The 22,059-nt window shown below is 38.1% G+C and overlaps 1 protein-coding gene across 1 annotated transcript in view; it reads left to right on the forward strand.

Annotated features, from left to right (window-relative positions):
* The window catches only part of CORIN (corin, serine peptidase), a 168,674-nt gene that overhangs the window by 106,575 nt on the left and 40,040 nt on the right, over positions 1-22,059 (forward strand). Inside the window, exons 7-11 of the mRNA XM_049793730.1 lie at positions 5,776-5,883; positions 7,482-7,592; positions 8,524-8,640; positions 12,220-12,318; positions 19,459-19,690. Coding sequence (XP_049649687.1) covers positions 5,776-5,883; positions 7,482-7,592; positions 8,524-8,640; positions 12,220-12,318; positions 19,459-19,690 — 667 coding nt within the window. The remainder of the gene's footprint in view (positions 1-5,775; positions 5,884-7,481; positions 7,593-8,523; positions 8,641-12,219; positions 12,319-19,458; positions 19,691-22,059) is intronic.

Genomic DNA, 22,059 nt, shown 5'->3' on the forward strand with positions numbered 1-22,059 from the left:
CTGGACTGCCACAACTTCTCAAACGTGATGGATAGTGTCTTAGCAACTTCAGCCACCAGTTCCCTCAGTACCTGCAGATGCATCTCATCAGGTCGCATGGACTTGTGCACCTTCAGGTTCCTTAGAGGGTCTTGAACCTGCTCTTCTCCTACAGTGGGTGGTTCTTCATTCTCCCAGTCCCTGCCTTTGCCTTCTGCGATTCAGGTGGTGTGGCTGGAGCAGTTGCTGGTGAAGACTGAGGCAAAAAACTCGTTACCTGGATAACGAGATCTCCTGTTCCCTTCAGGAGAGGGCCCACATTTTCCCTGGTCTTCCTTTTATCATCGATGTACCAACAGAAGCTTGTCTTGCTGCAGTTGACATCTGTGAGCAGATTTAATTCTGTCAGGGCTTCTGAATGTTGCTAAAGTATGCTTTACAATTTTAATTAAAATATTCTTGTGTTTTTTAAATTTGGATTTAAACATTTCTTATTTGTGACCTAAGCGTGACTACTATTACATTTCCTGATATGAGAATGGGGAAGGTGAAACTGCTGCTAAATAATTCCAGTAAGCTTTTTGAACTTCACAAATTGTGATATAGTATGTACAACAGCCTAGTATATATGATTTAACTTTATGTTTTGTTTAAAAATCAAACCATTCAAATTAATCATTGTTTCTGTAGGAAATTAATGTAACAAAACTTAATGGTGACCTCATTGAGAAGAAAGGCCGTATGTATCCTAAACAAAACTTATTTCACTCACTTGCACTCATTGATTTAATTGTCTCACCCCTAGTGTGTACACAAGTGGTCTGGCCAGAATCACCTGTTTTTCACAATGAAAAGCACTGGCTTTTGTGTCCCTATAATGTCTTGGCTTCTTTTGGGTTGGCAGTGATGATTTACTCTTCTGACAAGCATTTTACATTCTTAGAGATTGAATATTTTTTGGAAAATATTCCTGAGACTTTCGGTTTTTTGCTTTCCTTGTATCTCCAGGGTTGTTCTTGATCTTCAGGATCAAGTGCACCCTCAGTAAGTTTGCACATGACACCAAGTAGAGTGGGAGTGTTGATCTGCTTGAGGGTAGGAAGGCTCTGCAGAGGGATCTGGACAAGCTGGATCAATGGGCTGAGGCCAACTGTACGAGGTTCAACAAGGCCAAGTGCCAGGTCCTGCACTTGGGTCACAACATCCCCATGCAGCGCTACAGGCTTGGGGAGGAGTGGCTGGAAAGCTGCCCAGCAGAGGAAGACCTGGGCGTGCTGGTTGACAGCCGGCTGGATATGAGCCAGCAGCGTGCCCAGGTGGCCAAGAAGGCCAACGGCATCCTGGCCTGTATCAGAAATAGTGTGGCCAGCAGGAGCAGGGAGGTGGTTGTTCCCCTGTACTCGGCACTGGTGAGGCCGCCCCTCGAGTCCTGTGTTCAGTTTTAGGCCCCTCAGTACAAGAAAGACATTGAGGTGCTGGAGCGTGTCCAGAGAAGGGCAACCAAGTTGGTGAGGGGCCTGGAGCACAAGTCTTATGAGGAGCAGCTGAGGAACTGGGGCTGTTTAGCCTGAAGAAGAGGAGGCTGAGGGGAGACCTTATTGCTCTCTAGAACCATCTGAAAGGAGGTTGCAGTGAGGTGGGTGCTGGTCTCTTCTGTCAAGTGACTAGTGATAGGACAAGAGGAAATGGCCTCAAGCTGTGGCAGGAGAGGTTTGGATTGGACATTAGGAGAAATTTCTTTACTGAAAGGGTTGTCAGGCATTGGAACAGGCTGTCCAGGGAAGTGGTTAAGTCCCCATTCCTGGAGGTATTTAAAAGATGTATAGATATGGTGCCTAGGGACATGGTTTAGTGGTGGACTTGGCAGTGTTAGGTTAACAGTTGGAGTGGATGATCTTAAGGACTTTTTCCAACCTAAATGAATCTGTGATTCTTGTTTCCTTATCTTTAGGTCAGGTTGTTATTCATCTTCTTGCTGCCTGATCATTTAAAGTCATGCTTACAGTGCTCTGTAGCAGTTAACATATAGCATTCCTTTAGATCTTGTTCTGCTCTTGCTTCTGATGCTTTCGTGCACATACATTTTTCCTTTCATATTTAATTCATACTAGTCTCAGTATTTCTTTTATCCATCTCTACATTTCCTCCTCTATTTTTGTTAAAGACAAGACAGCTGCAGTAATAGCAGAGCAGCTTGCTTGTCTGCTGCTTCAGTGCCAATTCCAGTAATGTGGTGGGTGCATTGGTTTGTGCTTGTAATGTTGTGGTCAGCTCCTTCGATGGCAGGTTGAGGTGATGAGAGGAAGCCCATTCACCTCAGTACCTTTGGTCTTAAAGGTACTGCTCAATTGGATTTGGTTCATAATTCCAGGTAAAAAAAAAAAAAAATGTATACAGAGGCATTCTCCTGGGATGCCCAAGTTCCTGTAGAAGTTTCCCCCATCTGCAATCCCAAAATACAGGACTTCTTATATTTGTTTTAGGTGCTACCAGCTTGCAGAGATGTCTCTGGTTTTTAGTTATGAAGTTACATACATTAGGGAGGGAGTGGTCTGTCCCTGTGCAGGTGACTATCTGAGCTAAATGTCTAAACTGGCTGTATGGATACTCAACTGAGAGAAACAGACACTGCTGATGCATGATTTGTCTGATTTTAAGCGGATAATTTAGATGGGATATGTGCGTTAGAAACTAATTGATGTAGATGGTAGATGTCTAAAGTTTCATGAGTGAATCTTACAGCTGTGCCTCCTTAGTTTTAACGTTGAAAATGATATACATTATGAAATGCAGAAGTCTCTGGTTTTAATCTTTTCCATATTAATAGTTCTTCCTAGAATCTCCTTTCAGGATTCTTCATCAAGAAATTGATCACATGATGCAATTGCTTTTCTATTCCTGGCTCTTGACATGCATTTTTCTCTTCTTCCCTTTGATGGGCCATAATAAGTATGCAGGCAATAGTTAGGCTTTAGCAGAACCCATCCCTCTTTTTGAAAGTATAGTTTAATTTACTTAGCAGTGTCGCTTTTTTACACAACTGCAGCCGAAAACTGATACTTAGGATTTCATCATGTTGCTTATACCATTTACTCTGTGACTTTGTGCAATGGAAGGTACCAGCTGAGGAATCAGAATTCAGCTCAGCCAGCTATCACATAGGAATATGAACAGGAAAGAAGCTGTAAAGCTGATCTACAAATGCATAAATTATCAGTGCCAAAACTTGGAACTGTCAGAAGGGTCCTGATGAGCAAGTTTTACATGAAGCATACCAAATGCAACAGGCTTTTTTCTCTCTGGCTGTGCTTACACACTTCCCTAATACATACACTCACTTCCTCTTCCTCCTCATACGCCTTTCTCAGTCATACTTCTCTTTCACAGAGTGAACAAGATGAAGATCATTTTAGTAATAAAACAAAATTTAAAAAAATGTTTACACATATGTGCCACTGCATGCCACACTCCAGAATAGAATATCTTGTTGAACTGAGGTCTTATTTACTTCTAGAATTGGAAGAATTTTACATTGAGTCTCAACATATATCTTTAAACATACATCTTTAAAATGTAGGACTCCTAAAATCACCTCTGAGTGTTGGGCTGAGGTGATTCATGGTCAGAAGGACACATGATGCAGCAGTGAAGTGGTGAAAACAGGGTATGCATGAACAGAGATCAAAGGATTGCTGAATGCAAAAGATTGACCAGGCTTTATTTGTGTTTAGTGGAGTATAGAATAGGAATTTGTATTTAATTTTATGAAAACAGGGCTTGTCCCATCATTAACAAATTTAAGTTGAGCCTTTTACAAATGGCAGCTGCCAAGTGCCCATCTTACTCTGATAGAAATAATTAGCTACCCTATGCTATATATTATTGCCTATATCTTGAAGAAAATGTAGGTTAAGACTGTTAGATTTTCATCTAGTGACTCTTATTTCCTTGCAAGGAAGTTTGTATTCTTTTTGTTTACCCTGTCTGTGCGGGCCTGAGACCTGTCATACCCTAAAGGACACTGCTGCAGCTAGAGACGTATGAATGTAAACAGGAATGGGGGTTTGGATGGAAATTAAACAGTAAACTTACCCAGAGAAAATAACATAGAAAAGACAGCTTTGTTTCATTTGCCTGAGGAGCAATGGAAGCACAGACACTGTCAAGAGTTACAAACTGATCAATAAGGATAAAGGTTGCCAGAGTACTTCACCCTGCTGCATACTCAAAACAAGTAAAGTTTAGAATTTTACGCTCAGCTATTGTTCTGCTTACATGAAACTAGAACTTAAATATTTTTATTATTTTGTGGGTTTTGGTATTTACTGTTTCATGCCTCTTGTTCTTTTAAAGCTAAATTAACTATTGACTACAAAGTTCATGGCTCAGCCATATTATTTTACTTTATGTCCTGAAGCGTTGTCCACATTGTGCTATAAATTCTGTTTGGGCTTTCTAAGATGATGTGAAACTTGTAGAAAGCATGAGTACTTCTGTGGGGGAAGGGGAAGAAGTTATTCACGTTCAAGTTCTAGAGTTGAGGTTGGTAAAGCCTTGAGAAACTTAAAGTTGGTGCACTCATCTAGGAGGTGGAACATTTGGCTGACATTGATCGGGAGGGATAAAAACCCCACTGCACCTTCTAGGAGAGTGCTGCACCTTTCAGTGTGTAATGTACTTGGACATCCTTCTTTCAAAGTGGGACCACTATGCAATCATGAACACAGGAGTCACATGCCAAGAGGAGAGAAGCAAGGGGTAGCATGATTCTGTTGTTTAGTGGTTGAGCATCTCAGCTGAGGGGAGAGACTCGTGTTCCAGTCCCTGCTCTTGGAGCTCTTTCTGTATGTTGTCCAAGGAGGAGCTCATTTAAAATGCCCACGTATCGCGGTAAGAAAGGGCACAAAGAACTTCCTTGGTTCCAGTGGCATAGCTTCAACAGGAAGGAGGGATTGTCCACCCAGCTGTTCTATATCCTGGCATTCTCCCTGGAAAAGTTGGATGTGAAGGAAAAGCCTAGAGGAAGGCAGTGAAACTAGGTCACCCAGTTACCAACTGTGTGTTTGTGATCAAGAGTTATTACTTACTAATGGGACCAGACACCACCAGCCCTGTTTTCTCTTCTCCCCCCTTTCCTAACTACAACATAGATTCCATGTTTCTGTCACACCTGATATTGTTCAAGCATTTTGGATATTCTCACAGATAATTTGTCAGGGCTTTACTGAAGACCTCAGCCATGGAAAGAAAGGTTAAACCCACTTAGGGCTGACAGTGCTAAGAATTTCTTGATGAGACAGCATCAGGCCAAATTCTGAGGTAAAAACTGCATAAAGCATAAAGCTCATTTGAAACCATTGTAAGATCAAAGGCAGGCTCAAAAGCACGGTCTAGGGATCTTAATTTTGCTGTTAGAAGCTTCAGCTCCACCTAATAGCCACATGAGGTGCTCCAGACTGTCCTAGTAATCTAGCCGATGAAACCCACAACTTTTCTCAAGAACGTTATGTGTATAAATTAATTAAACATTTTGGTCCATATGTGTAACCAGAGCACTTTCTTCTCATGGTATTGATCAAAAACGCAATTGGAAGGAACGGAATAGAAATTGCTTTTGTTTTTTCTTGTTCTTCCATATTAGATTCTAATAAACTGGTACACATTGAGTATTAATGCAGACCTGTAAATTGTAGGGTATCTTTAGGTAATCTTGTTATAGTCTATACAGTCGAGTGTTCATAGTTTATATGAATATTCCAATGTCATGTTAACATTTTGCAAAAATTTGTTTTGTAGACTGCAGTCATGATCTATTTCATTGTAACACGGGAAAATGCCTAAATTATACCTTTGTTTGTGATGGATATGATGACTGTGGAGACCTTAGTGATGAACAGAACTGTGGTAAATTAAAGTTTTATGCTTTTCTCAAATCTTTAAGATAGCAGTATTGCTTAAGCCATCAATCATTTTCCTTAAATTGCTAAAAGAGTAGCGTACCCTGCTGTTACTCTTCTTGGGCAAAGGAAAAACAGCTCACAAATTCTATATGCAATTTGAAAAGGTTTAAAGGAGAGTTCTGGGTTAATCCAAATTTTGAAGGTAGTGGTATTTTGAAGAAATATTTTGAAGAAAGATTTGCAGTTTGTTTTAAACTAATTCAAGATGCTATGGTTGCTTTCTTGCTAACTTGGCTGAATTTAACTGAGATTAAAGCAAACCATAAGAGGCTACACAGTGGTGATACCAACTGTTTTATAGCTCAACTGTTTTTACATAATTTTCATACTGAACTTGTATGTTTTGATGATCAAATTCTGTTTCTTTCAAATTCTGTTTTCAATCCACATTATATGTTATGCCTCCTTGTATTTGTCTTTCTACCTACGATTAACTTTCATAGGAAAAAAATGAAGTTTTGCCATAAAAAAAAGAATAATCTTCACATGTAAATATTGGAAAACTTTGAAAGCCTTATTTTTTCTAACTTTTGCTCCTGGTACTACACCTGAGAAAAATTAAATGCTCTAAAATAATTCTTTAAAAGCTAAAATACTATTTCTTACTTTTTTTCCTTTTGCTTTCCTAAGGAAAAGCACAGAAAATTTCAAACCTGAAAATCAAGGCACAATTTTCTCTGAGATTTGTTTTACGTTTCTTCTCTAAATTAAACATACTCTAAGATCTTTCACAACTGTATGGCACTTTTGGTTGTTTTGTGTTTTTTTCATAAACTGTCTTTGATTAAAGGCTTTTCTAAACATTAATCTGACTCCTACCATTCCTATCTTGAGACAGTCTTTTCTATATAAAATTTAAGATCTAACTTTTTGTAGAGGCTATAAATAGGTTTCATAGCACATTTGTCAGATTGGACTATGTCTGTGCTTCCTATTTATTTTGGTGTAAAGTCAGCCTGCTCAACAGAATGCTTTTCTTTATTTGTGGGAGCATTTGGGTAGAAAGAGTAAGATGAAGATTGGAATAGTTTCTTTGTAGATCATTCTTATGGAAAATTCTGAGGGTATGCAAAAAGCATAGTTTCTGATTAAATGCCAAATAGGGCAGTTGAGAAACTTTTTTTTTCTTTTTTACTTCTTTAGTGAAAAGATAAATATAGAGAATGGTTTTCTCTGATGGCAGCTGAAAATGTTGGTCTAACTGAAAATAATTCCATGAGATGGGAAGCCAGAAGATCTTTTAATCTGCTTAACAAATCTTAGAAACTTGTTTATTTGCAAATAGAAACAACTGTTCACCTGACATAAGGAATGAGTGCATCACTATCTATGTAGGCAATAGAATTCAGAACATATGTAACTACCATCTGCAAAAAAAAATCTGCAGGTACAGAAAATATCTTATTGTAATTTACTAATGCAAAATGGCTCATTAGGAAGAATGATTAGCTTATAGGCATAGAACAATTGATCAATAATATAAATTATACAAATGGTAACTTATCATCCTTTCTTTTGTCCTCAAATTTGGGTTTTATTTAGATTGTAATCCAGTGACACATCATCAGTGTGGAGATGGGAGATGTATAACAGCTGATTGGGTATGTGATGGTGACCATGACTGTATAGACAAATCAGATGAAATCAATTGCTGTAAGTTCCCTTAATCTCTAAATTATGTTTTTCTTTCTTTAAAAAACCAAAGTGTAAGATAAGTAGCATACTTACTTATTATCCGTAAGGCAAAACTATAAGCTTATTTGATTTCAGAAGTTTGCACTCGACAAATGTCCCTTCTAAGAGGCAGCTGCAGCAAATTAAACCTTTGTTGCCACTGTTGAGAAGTACCAGCATTGCCTTGTGTTTCAGCTTGTTGTTAATTACAGAATTAGCTTTCTGTTAATTGTGATGGTCCTATTAAAGAGTAATGAATGAATGTATACAACCTCTTAAACTGTAGGCATTCTGAGTTTGTGATAGCTTTCTGATGTGCCTTTATGTGACCTATCACACCTTGTCAGAGTTTGGACTTCTGTCTGCTCCAATAATGATGGTGTATATCTGCAAAACAACTATACTAGAATATTGCTGAGGTTGCAAAATCAAGTCTTGGGGAATTAGCACATGTTTTAATGTGAGTAAGGTTCTCATGAGACATATGCTTATGCTGCTTTGATTCTTGCTGCCATTCAGGGCTTGACCTTGCAACCACTATCCTATGATTTTCCCTGAAATCTAAGAACCTAATCTGAATAAAGGTATATATGTAAGTGGGCATAGAAAAGGTGACAATTTTTATATGAGTAAAATTGCTGTTTTGCTTTTTTTTTCTTGGAAAAGCTGCACCTTCATATCAGCCTGTTGCTAATACTTGACATACATAGTTTCAGTCCCTGTAAAGACCAGCACAGCTGTAGGCTATTGAAAACAGTCTACATGTAATGAAAAATGTCTAGTGACCTTCAGTGCTAAGCAGTATCATTAGCTCCTCCTAAAATAATTTCAAGATAATGTTAAAAAATAATTAAGACCTTCATTAACTGAAGTTGATCAGAATATCTTTTTTTTTTTTTCTTCTCTCTAGCATGTCATAGTCAGGGTCTGGTGGAGTGCAGAAATGGGCAGTGCATTCCTAGTGCATTCCAGTGTGATGGAGATAATGACTGTAAAGATGGAAGTGATGAAGAAAACTGCAGTGAAAGTAAGGACATCCCTCATTTTACTCTTCTTACTGAACAACCATTGACTACTTTGCTCTGAAGTGCCTTTAGCTAAATCTGTCTGAAAAATTTACTTTCTTTGCCTTTCAAATAATACTTGCTAAGGCTGGTTGGTGTCTGCTTTCACACATGAAGTTGTAAGAAGAGTTTTACTAGTCCTTAAAAATATAAAAAGTTAAAGAAACAGAGGTGATATTTAGGATAGTATTGATCATTGACATGATCAGCTGTTACTTGAAATAAGTTAATGCATATTCACATTGTCTGCAGCAATTAGAAGCTACTGTCACAGGAATTGGTATTGTTTGAGGAGGAATTTTCTCATAAAAACCTTTTTTTCATCAGAACTTGGGAATCAGAGAAAAGATGTTTTCATATGTAAACTAATGATTTTGTGTGACTAAGGGAAAATATATGAGAATGTAAGTTTTCTCAGCTACTTAATAGCTGTCTCATGATGGATTGTATGAAATAAAAGGAAAACAGGCAGTTTCTTGAGCCCTGGAACATGGTTTCCCAAAGACTTGTGTCCTGTGGTACATTTTGACACTCAGAAAGGAATGTTGTCTTGTTGTGATGGTTTCAGCATTTGAAGGTATTTTTCACATTTAAGTCTCTTGTTTCTGGTAAGGCATAGATTCAGATTGTAGCCTTTCCTTCAATGTGAGAATTATTAATGTTTTTTCTCTTATGAATCTTATTTTTAAGAAATTAGAGGAATTCAATTTATTTAGAAAACTCTAGTGCTGTCAGATGTAGGGGTAGTAAGACAACCTATTCAAAAGTTTTATGAGTAGGACAGACCTGTTATCATAAGATAAATACACAGTGTGATTATATAAGCCTCATTTCTTTAGGAAACCAGTCCAGAGGAAATGCTTTCATAAGTGTGTCTACTGACTCCCTCCTGTTCATATCAAGTTCATGGGATCTTACTACTCCAATTTAAACATCTCTGTTGCAAAAAATAACTGAGAAGTTGAAATACAGAAATTACCATTATTCTTCTTCGCAATTGATGTTGATGTTGCAAAAAGGTCTTGCGTGAAATTTCTTCTAGTTCTGACTGTGGCAATCTAAAAACCAAGGACCAAGTTCTGACTGTGCAGTCTCACAAAATGCTAAGTTTTTATTCTTCGTCTTTCCTAATGTCCAACCTCAGTCTTATTCTATGACCTCCATGATCCTCCGTTTCTCTTGCTGATAATGAAACTATCATTTTTAATATAAAAGAGATGAGGCAGGAGAATGGGATGAATTGAAAAGTATAAAACTATTTAGAGCATTCTGTAAGCAACCATTTCAGTTTTTAAAATTCACCCAACTTAAGCCTCTTAAATTTGTTTATCAGCAGTAAAAGAGAATTTCACTGAAAATGTTGATGCATGATCTGTGCTAGAAGTCAGCAATGTGTTTTGTTTTCAGTGCTTTTTGCCTCTGTGGTTATTGAAGAAATGGTTAAAAAAAATCTCTTTTTTTGCTGAGATGAAGAGATATAGATTCCCGGAAACTAAATGCAGAGGAGTAGGATGGGGTGATAATTATGTAGTCAATGATCTCCCTATATGCTAGAAGATTTTTCCCCTTAGCATTAAACTGAAAAGCTTTTAAATGTGAGTTTTCCTTGTACTTATTCATTCTTCAATGTGCAAAAAACTCTGTCTAATAATTTGCAGTATTGTGTCAAGCAAAATTCTTCCTTTATGCAAGCATATCCTGTCCATCCTAAATTTGCATGAGAATATATAGGCAGAATTTGGCCTTCAATTGGATTATTCCTCTTTAGTTCCTTGCAAAGCCCATGTAAAAGCAAGGCAGAATTCTTGTTCGTAACTCTTCTGTATTTCTTATACATGTTGCTGATTTCAGCAACTACAGAAACTCTAATTGTACATACACTTAATACAAAGACTTCTCTGCTCTACAAGTCAAACAATTTGGATATGCCTAGCAGAGGCAGTGAAGTTAGGGCTGAAGTGATCTGGAATATTAGTTTTGTTACAAACACAGTAAATGTGTGAAATCAGCATAGAAATCTGAGGTCAAGATGTAGTGACTTAGCACTTGCCTTTATAAGGATAGAGAGACCTTGTGTAATAGTACAAGTATATAGATACAGGGATTACAGATGACCATTCCTTCATCTTTATCTGAATGAGAAAAATGGTCTCCTTCGCTACATACCGTAAGGAAATAAAAGGTATGGCAACTATTCACATTACTGCTGTCATTCATTTTGTGACAATAGAAATCTAACATAGAGGTACTCACAGCTGGGTCTGTGGTCCCTTCAAAAGACAGGGTAGAACATTTATAGAAATTCAGCATTGACTGTGCTAAGATCAAAAGAATCTACACTATAGCACAGGGATTTTTAAAGAGTTGAGAAACTCTTTCACTGTGGGATGAGAAGGAGTTGGAGGAAACTTAAAAAATTAATTTTAATGTAAGGATTTTTGATAGCTTTAGAAGTCATATGGTTTTCCCTACCTTTCAAATTCCATTTTGCAATCAGATTCACCTGTAAAATAAGACAGTCAATTGCTATAGCAAAAGAAAGTACTTCTATTGCTTCAATATGTAACATGTATGAAGGAAAGTAAATCCACATAATTATGAATAATATGACTACATCATCAGTTCTTTGGGACAAGGTTGTTGTCAAGGTCATTGAAACAAGATTTCTCCAGCATCTTCTGTATGCCTAATATAATGACGCCATGACTGGATGATTAATGTTCATGGACAGTAGTGCAATACAAACACTAAACAATACTTGCAATAAACCATTTAAAATAGAATGAGATGATAAAATCCAAACTGTTTAGTGTCTGTGTACAGAATAGTAAATTAAATGACTGATTTTGCAAAAGTTCTATGGAAGAGAGAATTTAATGGTTTGGAAAGGAGCTATCACCACTGTGAGACAGAAGCCTAAGTATTTGTCAGAGAAACTAACTACCCAGGTAATGTGCTCAGAAACTTTTTGATGAAGTACTGGTTTTAGTTATTCTGAATTCCATCTTTAGGACCATAGCCTTTTGGGGGTTTATTTGTTGTTGTTTTTTAATGAGCCAAAGAAGGAGAATAAAGCTTCAGCTCTGACGACCCTTCTTCAGGATGGTTTTTATTTTCCACCAAAACAATCACAGAATGAGAAGCAGATCAACTGAATGGCACTGAAGAATAATTCCTAGAGGGTATTCTCTTTCAGCTAGGACCTATTGTTCACTTTGAAATCTGATTTACGTGACTTTTCATACTCTGCCAGAGGATCATGATAAATGGCTTTCAGAGATCCATACCTCTCATTCAGAAACTGGGATATAAATTCTTATATTAAACATAGGGGTAAAGAAAAGTGACATCTGGACAGTGCTGCACACTTTTCTTCCTTAGAACAGTTCCTTACTGCACTTGAAATGCTGTAGGGTACTTATTCAGCTATGTAAAGGAAATACATAATTGTAATGTAAATTCTATATTTTCTCATTGCTACACTCTAGTCATTTTTATTAGTCTGGTAAATAATTAGAATAGTAAATTTCTATTTTCCTCAGGTCAAACCCTCTGTCAGGAGGGAGACCAGAGATGCACTTCCTGTCCTGATCCCTGTGGAACTTCTCTCTGTGAGATGAGAAACAGCCAGACAAACTGCAGTAAGTAGGTCACATGCTTCATACTGTCACTGGTTTAGGGTGTTTTAGAGTATAATAGGATGCAGGGTAGGACACAGTAAGTGATACTTTAATTTGCTATCTAATGCACATGTGTAATGATTAAGTATTGAAAAGGGCAAAGTTGACCAAAGTTTCATCGTAACTCTTGATTATTAATGTCCTAAGAGATACTCATAACATTTGACATTGAGATACTTTCCCTCCTGTGAATTTTTGATATGTTCTTAATGGGTGTTTGTAGTTGCGCTTTTTTGTAACATTTAATGACATTCAGTGTTTACATAAAGTAAACAACGTAGTGTAAGTGTAAAGCAGAAGCTACTGGTTTATTTTCCAAATGTAAGAAAACATGGTACTGTGTTTAGAAGTCTGGAGAACTTTTAGCCGTTTTATGAATTTTGATATTCAAACTGGCAAAACTAGTTACTCTTCTGACCAATACATATTGTAGAGGATTGGGATCTTCAACACTGTGTATCTTCATTTCTATGTCTATACCACTCCATGCAAGCCTCCTGTACCCACTCTACGCTTGCTCCTGAGTAACTCTCTTTCTCACTTGTGGAATGCAGCACTGTGAACAGATACTCAGACGAAGTATATTTGGCTAGGTTTTGAAACTGGGGCAGAACTGTATACAGAATTATTCAGAATTAATTAAAACTTGGTGATGTGTTAATACAGTCACATCAATTCAGGTCACCTTAGCACATGGGCAGGCTTGCTTTCACTTACATGTGAATGTGTAGACATACCCTATAATTGCTTTGTGCTGAGCAGTTATCTCTGCAAGGTAAGACTTGGTACTATATGGTAGTTTTTTTGGATAACCTTACTCCATTTAGGTTGGAACAGATATGGGAAGGTCAACTAGTCCAAACTCCACAGTCTGTCTAAAGTTGTGACTGTCACCCAAAGTGTGTGTTTGAGACAGGCACCATTCATGCTGGGGCCTTTAGGTGCTGCTAAAGTAAAGATATAAGATACTTGGGCACATATGCTTTACATGTGCTTCTATCAATGCTTCTCCTAACATTCTGAAATAGGACAATCATAAGTTAGCATTATGCAATCATGTTTAGCATTAGAAGGAAATTAATTCACACCTTTGGTCCACTAGTCCAAACTCCTGATCAAAGCAGTGCCAATTAAGTGATGCGGCCCATAACCTTGTGCAGCTGAGTTTTGAGTATCTCCCAGGACAGAGATTCCATAGTCTTTCTGGGTGACCTGTTTCAGTGTTAGGCCACTCTCGTGGTAAAAACCTTTTTTCCATTTATGTAACTGGAATTCTCTGTTACAGCTTGCGTCTTTTGCCTCTCATCTTATCCCTGTGCACTTCTAAGAGTCTGGCTCTGTCTGGTTTACACCTTCCCATTAGGTAATTGTTAACAACAATAAGATCTCCCCTTAGCCTTCCTTTTTGATGGCTGAGCAAATCCTCTTTTCCCAACTTTTGCCTGTAGGTCATGTGATCCGGTCCCCTAACCTGCTTGGTGGCCCTCCACTCACCTCATTCCAGTATGTTGATGTCTTTCATGAACTGGGAAGTCAAAAACCAGGACAACACTCCAGATATGCACCAGTGCTGAATAAAAGGGAATGATAGCCAGTCATCTTGTCAGAGACAGCAATCAGATTAATCAGGCATGATTTTCCCATGAAAAATCTGTGCTGGCTGTTCCCAGTCACCTTTTTTTCCTTCATGTGTGGACATGTCTTCCAGAGGGAAATGGTCCATAATCTTTCTGGGGACTGAGGATAGACTCACTGGACTGTAGTCCCCTGGATCCTCCTTCTTGCATTTCCTCAAGGTGGATGTGATGTTTGTCTTCTTCCAGTCATCAGGTGCCAGGGTTGCCATGACCTTTGGAAGATGATATAAAGCAACCTTCCAATGACATTCCTCAGTGAAAACTGAGGCAGAAGAGACATTGAATACCTTGGTCTTTTCCATGTCCCTGGTCACCCCTGCCCCAGTGAGCAGCAGACCCACATTTTTCTTATGTTTCCTTTTGCTGCCAATGTACTTACAAGAGCCCTCCTTCTTGCCCTTTACATTGCTGGGTAGTTTCAACTCTATCTGAGCTTTGGCTTTTGTAATTCCATTCTTGTATGCTCAGGAAATGTCTCTACGTTCCACTTAAGTGCTCTACCCCTCTTCTGTGTATTTCTTGTTTGAGCTCAGTCAGGAGATCCATGTTTGCCAAGGCGCTTGCTTGACTTGCTTTGCATTGTTACGGACTCTTCCTGTGCTCTGAGGAGGCTCTCCTTTAAGACCAACTTGCTGTCCTTCAAACAGATATCAGCATGATTAAAACTCTTACAAGTACCAGGGCCTGCAATCACGAGGCATCTTCCAGCTTTCTCAAGAAAGGTTCATCTACCTCTTCTTTTTGCTAAGGTGGTCTGCAGCAGATGCCTACTATGTACATCACCTGTGTAAGCCTGTCTTCTAATCCATATCCATAACCAAACTATTCAGGTGAGAAGGAACCTTCTAAGGTGATTGGAGTAGTATGTGTTGGGTGTTTTTACTTGCCTGTTGTGAACCAAACCATCATTCTCCCCCAAGAAATATTTAGAAAAGGTTATGAAATGGGATGGCAGGCATCCATATAACACAAAACTAATAAAAATCATCTACTTCATTTTTTCCAAAATCTTCTAATAAAACTTAAATTTTTAAAATAATTTAAGGTTTTTTTGGTTGAAATCTCAGATATCTTCATTGAATTATCTTGGTCATTTTCTCCGCTGTGTCTTGCAATTCATGGTCAGATATCTCCCATGAGAGGCTGTCCCCCTCCTAGTGAAAAGCAGTATATCTTGGGATACATACAGTAATCAAGGAGAAATCAAACATGAAATATCACAACAGATCAAATTACTTTGGTTGTTGACCACATCTGCAATTCCTGCTGAAATCCCTTGGAACTGTAGTTCCAAGAACCTGGAACCTCTGAACCTAGCATCTCCAAAGAAAACAGTTCTTCAAGTAATCTTTTCTTGTCTTTGGTGAGATTTGAAGGTTGTGTTTTCCTGATGGTTTAAGGTGAGAATACATGAGTATTCATTGAAACAGTAATTACTGACTTGAATAACTCCACTCTAGCTTGTCACAAGTTTATATGTATATATGATAAGATTGATTCTCTGTGGGCTGAAGCCTCATGGGAGTGAAGGATGTTTAGTCCCAGATCTCTCTGCCTGCAGGAGAAGCAGCAGCTTTAGCAGCCTGTGCCTCTAAGAACAGGTGTTGCATCTCAGTTTCTCTATTTGAAGATTGATCTTTTTTATTTGAGCATTACTGACTTTGCCACAACACCAAGGTTTACCCAGGAATGGGGGCTTCCATATTTCTATCTGCTGTTTCAAAGATTATTTTACTCATAATGCTTCCAAAATTTAACAGGCATTACACTAAACCATGTTTTATATGTTTAAAACTGTAACAAGTTTGCATTTACTCAAGTCAAAAAAAGACAGTACTTTGTAATTTTATTTATTTTTAAATACTTAAAATGCTTGGTAAAGAACACATAAAATGTGTCTGATATATTGTGACAGGATCAACATTGGAGTCACAGCTGATGGCTGTGTAGTCACCAGTCGTGCATAAGACAGGTCCTCTATTCGGCTGGCAAACAAGGTACTAGCAGCAGCCTTACCCAACAAGTAGGAAAATATGTAAATTCCCACAGTAGCATCTGGTTCTTATACTCGGGGAGCAGTTCTCTCTTAAGCAAATTACCTTTCATAAACAGCGACTACAGTCCTGTAAAAGGCAACAGTCTTTCAAGCAGTGTGACTGCAATTCAGTCTTTCTCACAATAAGAGAGAGCTGAAAGTGTACTTTGTTAGACTCATCTTCCTTGTGGATAAATTGGTGTGAGACTTACTGTGGTCCAAAGCAGTGTGTCTTGTGGTCCAAAATCTTTTCCTGATCCATGGAGATTTTTGTATCCCATTGTATGTATGGAGAGCAATTCTGGAAAATATTCGAGTGGCTAGGACTATGTTACAAGATAGTGAAAGACATTTTTTGACATGTGATATTGGAGTTCTAAAACAATGTTCCTATTCCATGTCATGAGAAACCCAAGAGCTTTTTAGTGAAGATGTTTCCTCATCATATTATGGGCAACAGTCTGTAATTCTCAACGGGAATAACAAGTAATCTGAATTAAACTTCTGGATTGTCTCTCTTTCTCCCTTTCTGGTCCAGTGAATACACACACTGGACCACATTGTTTACACACAATGGAACAGCAAGAGAATTTGGGATTTTTCTTGCATAACATCTGGAAGTACTATAGTCTTTTTTCATGTTATTTTTGCTGCTCATATTTTGACCAGAGTTATTCTGTATTTGGTAAGAGATGAGAATTCCTGTGCAAAATTTCAGTTTTGACAAAGCAGTATTTTCTGGCCCAAATAACTCTTTGGTTGGAAAATTCCAAAGAACAGGCCACATTTCACAATAATGAATGTGATGGGTGTTCTTCATGCATGATAATGTCTGATCAGTTTAGGCTGGCATTATAATGCCGTTACAACATATTTAGGATAACAGAACAGATATCTGAAGGGAGACTCCATCCTTGGAGATAGTCAAAAGCTATCTGGGCGTGGTTCTGCACAACCAGCTCTAGGTAGCCCTGCTTGAGCAGGGGAGTTGGACTAGATGACCTTCAGAGATCCCTTCTAACCTTGGCCATCCCAAGATTCTGTGAAATATCCCATTCACTTCTGTTACTATGTTTGGAGCTAATTCCTATATAGTAGGTAGAGCAAGTTAATAATAATAATAATAATACATTAAGACATTAAACCCAGGTATAATCTGTTTGGGTTTGGTTTTTTTGGTTTTGTTTTGGTTTTTTTTTTTAATTTAGAATAAACTATGCAATGAATTTTATTCCTTGTTCCCCACTCATTAGATTGTACTTACACATACTATAAATAAGGGAGTAGCAAGATCTCTTAAACTGTAGGAAAGATTAACATTTGGGTTACTTAAATTCAGTCAGATGTTCCCCTGGAGTGTATGTTCCATTTGTTGCTCTGCTTGTGGATTGTAGGGAATTGGCTGTGAGAGTCAAAGTTATTCTTTCCAAACCTACAACAACACTTTTGTACATAATGTGATAGAAGCTTTCTAAGCACAGTGTGAAAATTATAATCATATCAAAAACATGTGAAGAGCTATCGTACAGGGCCATTTCAGTGGACTAGATTTTCTTCTAGAGTTCACCTAAACCCCTATAAATATGAGGCATAACAAAAGAGAGAATGATATATGTGCATTTCTACCCTTTAGTCTTGAATGATGTTATGTTATACAAACACTTAGAACATTGCATGTACTTTTGTGTTTATTTACTCGGGTTTCGTCATTAAATATTGATGAACATGTAATATTCTGTACACATCATGAAAAGATGCTTACTGGGGAAAAATCTAAAGACAAAACCAAATTGATCTGGGCATTTTGGGCTAAGTGTGGGAGGACAAAGCAGAGTTCATCATGAAGAAAAGGAAATGGCAGTAATGTGAGGAGGATTGTTGAAGTCTTTGAACGTCATATACCCCAAAGCTGGGACTAAGTTTGAGACAACAGAAATAGTTCAGTATTGGCAGGATGCAAGGATTTAGCAGAGAGAGGTGTATAAAAAAATGACCTTTGTGATCCTCAGATTAGAGGTAAATAATAAAAAAGTTATAATAGTGAATGCCAGTCTGTGAAAGATTGGCCAGTTCTGCTGATCAGCTGAATAATTGACTGTTGGATCTTTCAACTTCCTCTCAAAGATCCAGCTATAGGATCACCCAGTTGCCACACTGTGCTGGCAACTGACACTAGCAACTGGCTGACAGAGAATGTTAATCATGTTAAGATACATTTGCTTCCAGAATAGGCAAATATATGCAGTCTTTTGATAACAAATGACTTCTGAATAGTACACTTTTTCATGGAAAATTTTCTCATATTTCAAAATTAAATAAAATTAAATAATTTCACATTGGTCTCAATGCTAAATAAAAAGCTGAATTTCAGTCTGAGTTGAAGTGAAATTCCGTCTGTTGCTTTCTGTTGTGGTTGAAAACTGAAAAATAAGTATTTGTGACTACCAATGTGGGAAGAAATACAGAAGCTGTACAATTTTTTAAATCCAAAATACTCAGTCAATTCAACATATGTTGTGATAAACCCCCTAAAAGCTGGTTGATTTTCGTATATAGCTATATTCTGTGTTATCATATGGACTTGTAGCTGTTTCATTGATTTTGCTCTTGCTTATCATTCTCTTTATCATCAGTTATGTCTTATCTGAATTAAATTACTACCATGTGGACTGTCTCTTACTCAGTGTTTGTACAGTATATAACTGTCATGGTTTAACCCCAGCCAGCAACTAAGCACCACGCAGCCACTCACTCACCTAATTGTCCCCATTCTTCCTGGAGATCTTGAGATGCAAAAAATAAAATAAAAATCCTGCCATTTTCTATACAGAGAAATTGTGCCGTCTCTGTCATTAGAGATTTTTCAGGACCCGACTGAATAGATCCTTGAGAAACCTGATCCGTCCTCAGAGCTGACCAAGCTTTGAGCAGGACATTGCACTAGAGGCCTCCTGAGATCCTTTCCAACCCAAAGTATCCTATGATCCCAGTCATCTTAATTTTGACAATTGCACTGCCAGTATGAGGTGTGTTATGGTAGCATAGTACACCCATAGGAAGTATGTTGTTGTATGATACAGGAGCTCTTGAAAATCATCAGAAACTTGATTTGAAAAGAATAAATCTGTTTTTAAAGAATGGTTTATTGTACCATGTTAAATTTAAGATGTTACTCTAGAAGTTAATGCATATTGGAAGGGAATATAAATCTCTGAATAGGTTCTTAGGTAGGCAGAGGTCAAACCCACTTTTCTGTACTGGTATGAATAGGCTCATAGGGGTCTTGAGCTCTGAAACTTGTAGTTTCTCAAGACTGAGAGGAAATCCCCTGACTGATAAATTTGTTAAATACTTATGTAATTATTTCTTCTGTATTTCATTTAATCTCACACCATTTGTATTTCTTTTTTTGTTTTCTTTCTGTGAAAGGTCAGTGTGAACCAATTACTCTGGAACTCTGTATGAACTTGCCTTACAACTACACTTATTACCCAAACTACCTGGGCCACAGGACACAGAAGGAAGCCTCTATCAGCTGGGAGTCTTCTCTTTTCCCAGCCTTGGTTCAGACCAACTGCTACAAGTACCTTATGTTTTTTGCCTGTACAATCTTAGTACCAAAATGTGACCCCCATACAAATCAGCGGATCCCACCTTGCAGGTACTATACTATACCTCATTTAATTCTTGACTGACATTGTCTGTCATATTAGTCTTTCCTAATTTTCTCTTTCCACTGAAAATACCAGAAATTCTGCTTTGGAATTCCATAGCAAAAGGTAGAGAACCATATTTTATAAGATCATTAAATGCAGTTCATTACATGTGTGTGATTAGTATCTGAGGTATTCAAAACAAGGAGAGGAATAGCAGTTCAATAATTTTCAAAATGTATATATTGAATAGAATAGACTATTTCAGTTGGAAGGGACCTACAACGATCATCTAGTCTAACAGCCTGACCAATTCAGGGCTGACCAAAAGTTAAAGCATGTTATTAAGGGCATTGTCCAAATGCCTCTTAAACACTGACAGGCTTGGGGCATCGACCACCTCTCTAGGAAGCCTGTTCCAGTGTTTGACTACCCTCTCTGTAAAGAAATGCTTCCTAATCTCCAGTGTAAACCTCCTCTGGTGCAGCTTTGAACCAATCCCATGCATCCTATCTCTGGATATCAGGGAGAAGAGATCAGCACCTCTCTTTCCACTTCCCCTCCTCAGGAAGTTGTAGAGAGCAATGAGGTCACCCCTCAGCCTCCTTTTCTCCAAACTAGACAAGCCCAAAGTCCTTAGCTGCTCCTCATAGGACATTCCTTCCAGCCCTTTCACCAGCTTTGTTGCCCTCCTCTGGACACATTCAAGGACCTTCACATCCTTCTTAAATTGTGAGGCCCAGAACTGTACACAGTACTCAAGGTGAGGCCACGCCAACACTGAATACAGTGAATACAGTGGGATAATGACCTCTTTTGACCAGCTGGTTGTGCTGTGTTTAATGCACCCCAAGATGCAGGTTGCCCTCTGGGCTGCCAGGGCACGCTGCTGACTCCTGTTGAGCCTGCTGTCAACCAGCACCCCAGGTCCCTTTCTGCAGGGCTGCTCTCCAGCCACTCCTCTCCCAATTTATACTTGTGCCTGGCGTTACTCCATCCTAGGTGCATGATCTGGCATTTGGACTTGTTAAATTTCATCCCATTCATCATAGCACAATGCTCCCATCTATCTAGATCCCTCTGCAAGCCCTCTCGTCCCTCAAGACGTGTCATTAGCAAACTTGCTAATGGTGCGTTCAACTCAACTCAGTCCAGAACTTCGCTAAATGTATTGAAGAGAACTGGCCCTAGAATTGAACCCTGAGGAACACCACTGGTGACTGGTCACCAGCCCGATGTAGCCCCATTCACTACAACCCTTTGATCTCTGCCCTTCAGACAGTTCTTCACCCAGCGCACCATGAACCCACTCGTCCCACAGTTGGACAACTTGTCCAGAAGGACGCTGAGAGCATTGTATGAAGCATTTTCCATTTCTGTGCCTTTGATTAGAATTGCACCACTATAAAGGGTATTTAAACATAGAATCAATTAATTAAATTCAGAACATTAGCATTGTTAATAGTTCCTTGCATTAGTATATCACTTTATCTATGCAAAACTCTATCCAAATACTATAAACAAAACCTGAGATTTTAATGCTTACCTTTCTAAATTAGAGGAGTGCCACATCATTCTGAATTACAGACTAATTTAGGCTTTCCACTTGTCAGATTAACTTTTCTACCATCCTCATCAATTAACATTACTGTACTTTTCAGGGTTATGCCTGTATCTGTTCAAAAGAGACTCTGTTCTGTAAATCTTACGGCTTTGATAGCAACAGTTGTTGCAGGTTAGGAGAGCTAATAAACCTGATCAGCAGGCAGAGCTCTTTGAGCCACTGACTGCTAGAGCCTTCTTATACTGTATTTCTGTCTCTTTTATTGGGCCTATCCTGACAGTATTGATCAATTAACATCTACTGTATTGAAAGAAAGTGCATTGAAAATTGCAATACAGGTCCTAAGATTTCCTACCATGTGACATTGTTGACAAATAGATAACATTTCTTTGTCTAGTGGTATGCTTCTTAGTCCCAGTTAAGAGTGAGTCACAGGGAAATTTACTAAGATATCGCTTATTTCTTACATAGGCACCTAACAGGAAAGTTAGGAAATTGCACATGGGATAGTTGCAAATTTACAGAATGGTTTGTGCAAGCTCTGTTTTAGGCTTGCTTGTTTGAAAATCAAGTCTTTCCTTTTTTCTTTTCTTTTTTTTTTTTTTAAGCAAGCAGTATAATAAATAAAAATTGGGCTAACTTATTCTAATGTAGAGGAACAAAAGTTAAATTATAGGCTCTTTGCTTCAGCAACTACATACCTAGCTAACGGATTTTAGGAAGTATCACAATACAGTTGAATAGTTTTCAAATTTAAGGTATTAAACACATGAAGAGGAACTTGTAGAAACCATAGAATAATTTAGTTTGAAG

The sequence above is a fragment of the Accipiter gentilis genome, chromosome 3, assembly GCF_929443795.1.
Source record: "Accipiter gentilis chromosome 3, bAccGen1.1, whole genome shotgun sequence".
NCBI classification, from domain to species: domain Eukaryota; kingdom Metazoa; phylum Chordata; class Aves; order Accipitriformes; family Accipitridae; genus Astur; species Astur gentilis.